General features: G+C 41.2%; 1 protein-coding gene across 1 annotated transcript in view; it reads left to right on the forward strand.

Moving 5' to 3' along the window:
• EPDR1 (ependymin related 1) overlaps positions 1 to 4,101 on the forward strand; it is a 29,842-nt gene extending 25,741 nt beyond the window's left edge. The window contains exons 2-3 of the mRNA XM_055147123.1: positions 567 to 775; positions 2,354 to 4,101. Coding sequence (XP_055003098.1) covers positions 567 to 775; positions 2,354 to 2,550 — 406 coding nt within the window. The 3' untranslated portion in view covers positions 2,551 to 4,101. The remainder of the gene's footprint in view (positions 1 to 566; positions 776 to 2,353) is intronic.
• Positions 4,102 to 6,017: the final 1,916 nt, after the last annotated feature.

Genomic DNA, 6,017 nt, shown 5'->3' on the forward strand with positions numbered 1-6,017 from the left:
ACATCCAGCTCATTCCACACATGTGCACAGGCAACCTCAGCTAAAGGAAGCAATTGCTTTGTGTTCTGCTCAGGCCCTGCCATGTCAGGATCTCCTCCCACAGTGCACTTCTTCCCACTAGAGTCCTTCAGTCCTAGTAAGAGTGACACGACGGGACATGGTTCCTGCCCGCTTCTCAGTGGGTTCTTAATCTTCTGCCTTTAGTTTCTCCCTGTAATTCCCAGACTTGGTACTATAAGAGTGGCAAGCAAACCCTGTGGCTAAATGATGCCTCACAAACCAACTGTCAATCAAGGTCCCTGTCTTCTTCAGGGCCCTGTCCCCAAATCAGAGAATGACATGCATTAAGAGCTCCAGTGATTCTTAACTTTAGGCATCTGAGTTTCCATTTTTTTCTGTCCATTCCTGTGCCTGGTATCTTCATATAAGTAAACTGCTATCTAGTAAACAGAATATTCTCCCCCCTTCTTTTAATAGTAACATATTCAAAGCATTTGGTCTCTATGTTGATCAAATAAATGATTGCAAAATAATGTCTAGAATTTTTTTCTCTTTTGATCTTGCAGATTATTCGAATATATTTTGCTCTTTAATGATGGAGTGATGTTTCGGATTGAGCAATCCACCAAGCAGTGCTCCAAGTTCCCCCTGACGGAGCCCTGGGACCCACTGGACATCCCCCAGAACTCCACCTTTGAGGACCAGTACTCCATTGGCGGGCCGCAGGAGCAGATCACTGTTCAGGAGTGGTCAGACAGGAAGTCGGCGAGATCATGTAAGACTTGAAAACACATCCAGGTGTTACAGCTCACGAAGCATGAGGGAAAGTATGCTGAGTCTCTTAAGGAAGGTCGTTGTTGGGAAATTTCTAAAGTTAATCAAGTTTAGCCATCTTCAAAGTCCCTGTGGGCCCTGTAAGTTGGTTAGCACAGAATCTAATCTCTGCATTTAAAAACTCCCAGCTCTCAGGGCCAAGATATAACACAGTGGTTAAGGCACTTGCCTTGCATGTGACTGACCCCAGTTAGATTCCCTAGTACCATATGTGGTTGGTCTCCTAAGCTCCACCAGGAGTGATCCATGAGCAATGATCTGAGAGTAAGACCTGAGCACTGCAGAATGTGGCCCACAAAGCAAAACAAAAACAAACCAAAACCAAAATCAAACACATACAAACTCCCAACCCCCAAAGACTACCTGTAAATTTCTTTCATTTTGCCTTTGAGATTTAATGATTATTTGAGGTCTGTGACCAGGAGGTCTTTTTTTGGGGCGATTTTTGTATTGCATGTCTCATCATTTCTGAATGTTGTGATGGCCAAATCTACTGCCATCATTGGGAATATTTTCTTTTACTGATTATCTTATATCTGTTCTGCTGCCAATTTGTCTACCCCCAGCAAGACTGTTTAAATATAGTTATTATCCGCTGTGGAAATTTCCCCACAAATAACACAAGGGTTGGGATGTGACTCAAGTGATAAAACACAGGCATTTCCAGTGCAAACTCGGTTTCAATACCAAGGGTTCCTTTTAGCTCTGCCTGGAGTGACTCTCCCAACTAACAAAAGTTATCAAATATGGAACTACCATTGGACACAAAAAGTCCAGTCCTGGACATATACCAGAAAGAAATGAAAGCAAGGGCTCAAAGAAATAGTTGGCCACTCGTGTTTACAGAGACATTATAATAGTAAGAAAGTAGAAGCAACCTACTTATAAGCAGATAAACATGTTACACAAATGCAAGAAAATTTAAGCATTGAAAGGAACACTAATACTGACACACATCACAACATGTGTGAATCTTCAAGGAAATGTATTAAGGGAAGAAAACCAGTTGGGGATGACTGCAGATTCACATAGAGTGCTCAAGTTCATAGAATGGAAAGAGATGGTGGTTTGGAAGGGCTGGGGAGAGGGGGAGAAGGAAATGAACATTCAGCAGGTGGAGTTTCAATTGTAAGGGTGAAAAGTTCTGGAGGGGTGAGAGGGATACTAAGTGGGTAAGGTGCTTGCTTTGATCACAGCTGATCTGGGTGTCATCTCCGTCATCCTATGCAGTCCCCTGAGCATTGCCAGGCATGATTCCTGAGTGCAGAGCCAGGAGTAACCCCCGAACATTGCTGGGTATGGCCCCAAAACCAAAAAAATAAGTTCTGGAAACAGATGGTGGTGTTGATGAGTCCCGTCACTCATATGAGTCTCTCTGAATGCACCTCTCTGCCACGGAACTGTATTGACAATGGTTGCAATGGTACATTTTATGCAAATTTTATATATCATATGATAAAAGTAATATAGGAACTTTGCCTATCTTCTAAGCTAAAGTTACCTTCCCTTTCTCTTATAGATGAAACCTGGATTGGCATTTATACACTCAAGGATTGTTATCCTGTCCAGGAAACCATCACCAAAAATTACAGTGTGATGTTCTCCACGCGTTTTTTTGACATAGAGCTGGGCATTAAAGACCCTTCAGTGTTTACACCCCCGAGCACGTGCCAGGAAGCCCAACCGGAGTGGACAAGTGAGGACTGCCCCTGGTGAGCCCCTGAATGCAGAAGCAACTGCCTGGGGCATCTCGAGCCTGGAGACCCCATTCAAAAGGGACTTAACTGGGAAGAGATGAGAACCTTCATTGGAAATAAACCCCATAATTTTACAAACATTATTGTAATTTTTCCTGTATGCATGGGCTGACTGAAAGGCTGTATCTTCAAATGGGTGTAGAATGGAGAGTATGTGGTGACAGGATTGAACCCGTGGCTCACCAGTGGCTTAAGGGTTTCTCAAGCCTGTTGGGGTGTTTCCCTGTACACGGGCAGCAGTGGCGGGTTACTTCACACACAGGACTGTTTTATTGCTCACATTCCTGAACATATCATTGCTGACACTTGTACAATAACCACAGTCAGGGTGGTTTATAGTCTCTGTAGATAATGGGTATTTTATTGCCCACACCAAGGTGAAGACTACTCACTCTCTCCCTTTGGCACCTTTGGCACTCCCTCTTTGCTTATTACACACCCACAACCCGGCCACTAAGTGATCCATTCAGGTCAATTCTAGACCTGAGATCACATGACTTAAGAGCCTTATCACGTGACTCAATTGGTGTGAATGTTTTGGGAGAAAATGGAAAGGTATAAAGAAAAGTAACACTTTTGCCAAAAAGATTTTGTAAACAAGAGTCTGGAAAATTTTTGTGCAGGCCTGAGTAAGAATACACCAGATATGTTTCCCTTTTTTTGATGTAAGAATATTAATTTGTAGCCTGACTCATTAACATCCTTATCATTCAATGTAAAGTGGTAGGGAGCAATTAAAAAGTAGAACTGAACTTAGAGGTGAGGAAACCATTCGAAATGCAGAACTAGAGTTCCCTTGCACTTTTACTCTTTGAATGGAGTAATGTACTCACTCTGCTTCCCCTCACTCTTGCCTCCTTCCGTGTCACCTCACAGCCCCCTTACCCCGGCCTTCTGCCTATCATTCTTCCCTGGCTCCCTCCTGAGCTGCTGGGAGCTGCTCTCAGGCCTGGATTGCATGCAGCTGGAGCATGCTGATCTCCGTATTTGCTAGGCTATGTGCTAAGCTTTGCTTATTACACACTCACAAGACTGAGTGAGCTCCTTGAGTACAGGTAGCTTGTTCTCTTTCATTTTATAAGCCCAGTACCAAGTAAGTGCCTGGCACATGATTTGTATGCCCAGTACCAAGTAGTGCCCTAAACATTTGCGAGTGGAGAATATCAGACTCTCCTAGCCTTTGTACTTCCACCTATTAAATGGCATTAGGTTTGTTGATCCCTAAGAAGAATTCCAGTAATAAAACTGATGTTTCTAAATTCTTCAAGTATTGTATTTCCTCTGATCATCTATATATCTAACATCTATTACAAGAGAAATGTGTGACACCTGTATTACACTGAAAACCAACTGTATTACCATTTACCTATATTAGTTCAATAGACAGATTTAAGTGCAGCATAAGGCATTCTTTAATACATTGTCTTTATAATAAATATGGATTAACTTGGCTTAAAGAACTTGAAACTGCTGTCCAGTGAATAAATAAAACAATGTTATCAAAGCTGAATTCGGTTTCATCTTTCAAAAGTCACCATCTTAAAGCACACCTGAAACAGATATCTTAGTAATTCTTCTTTTGTTTTGTTATTGTTTTTGTTTTTTGGGCCATACCTGGTGGTGCTCAGGGGTTACTTGTGGGTCTGCTCATAAGGATCACTCCTGAAGGGCTGCGGGGGGGCGGCAGACAGAATTCTGGAGATCAAACTTTGGTCAGCTGCATGCAAGGCAAGCACCGTCCCCCCTGTATAATCACACTAGCCCCCCTCAGTTATTCTTGACCTGATTTTCCCCTCAACCCTCATGGACCATCATCATCATCCCAAGTTGTACCAGAATAATTCTTAAAGATATTTATTGCCTTGGGGCTAGAGTGATAGTGCAAGGCATTTGCCTTGCACTCGGCCGACCTAGGTTCGATTCCCAGCATCCCATATAGTCCCCTGAGCACCGCCAGGGGTAATTCCTGAGTGCAGAGTCAGGAGTGACCCCCGTGCATGGCTGGGTGTGACCAAAAAAAGCAAAAAAAAAATAGAAAAATAAAAAAAGATATTTATTGCCTTTTGTCAAACTCCTTAGTCAATTCCCAGGCCCAGGCTTTAGATATCTGTGCCTCTGCAAGATCTTCATACCTCAGCCCTTGCTTTTTCTCCAAAGCTATCTTCTCTTTGACTAATCACTACCTTAAGTCTCACCAAACCATTGATATCTCCAAGGCCTAAGCAGATCCCTGGAGTCACAGAACAAGCAAAGGCCATTCACAAGTAGCATCTGGAATGCACACATGGGGACCCTTTCACAAGCCTTCTTGGTGGTCCAAACAAAGGATGCCTTTGTGACAGTGTTTGTTCTCCCCTGGCATGGCCCCACAACTCTGGGAGCTGCTCACTTCCCCATCTACTGAAAATACATCAAATTAAGGAGCAGTATCACCCTGGTCAGAAGAGATTGTACCTTCTATTTGATTTGTAAGATTTCAAGATCCTAAGATAAAAAATATCTTTTTACAAAACAAGCTCAATTTTATGTATGAGTATTCTAGCATCAATGATCTTTAAAGAACTACATTAGGATAACAAAAGTGGAAATAGATTTTTATTTCAAAGCAGAAATAAGTTTTATTTATTACTAACTCAGCTGCACAAAAACATATTGGGCCTATAATTTGTTATATATTTTATTCAGTGATAATAATTGTTTATGATATCCCAAACTTTTACATCATATTGTCTTTAATAGAGCAAAATTCAACACAAAATTCAACAGGCACTCTTCTCATAAAATATAACTGCTATTATAATTTTTATTTGAGGTATATAGTTTACATAAAGAATATTTGCCAAAGAACCACAAATAATAAAGTGTTATTTTATGAAAATAATTTTTCAAATTCTATGCATTATTTAATAGCCTATCTATCTAGAAGATTCATTTACTCATTCTGGAGAAGCTTGGAAAATGTTGGACACCAATCTGAATCTTTAGGAGGTTACCACCTAGCTAAATACACTAACCTATTTGATTGCTTAATAGTTTGGTTAGACATGTGGGTATTTGTGTGTATCATAGAAATGTAGCCCCTTTAATTCTGCTCCACTGCCAGGAACAGAAGTTGTAGCTTCTTTGTGGGGTCATGGTACATCAGTCCTTTCGGGTGGAATAAGTAGCAGTTATCTGAATCAAGACCCCATTAAATCCTACTATATAACATGGACTTTTCTTCAAGGAAAAAGCAAATATGTAAGAAACAAATTTAAAATGTCTCATGAGGGAAAAAACACCCTAAAATAAGAAGCAGCTCTGTAATTACATTAGTTGACGGACATGATGACCTAGTCAGTTTAAGGAACGAAGGTGGGACAGAGAAACATGAAGATTGTTTGTTTGTCACAGTAAATTCCCAACCCAAAGGCACTGCTGTAGCGT

The sequence above is a fragment of the Sorex araneus genome, chromosome 1 (genome assembly GCF_027595985.1).
Source record: "Sorex araneus isolate mSorAra2 chromosome 1, mSorAra2.pri, whole genome shotgun sequence".
In the NCBI taxonomy this organism is placed as follows: Eukaryota; Metazoa; Chordata; class Mammalia; order Eulipotyphla; family Soricidae; genus Sorex; species Sorex araneus.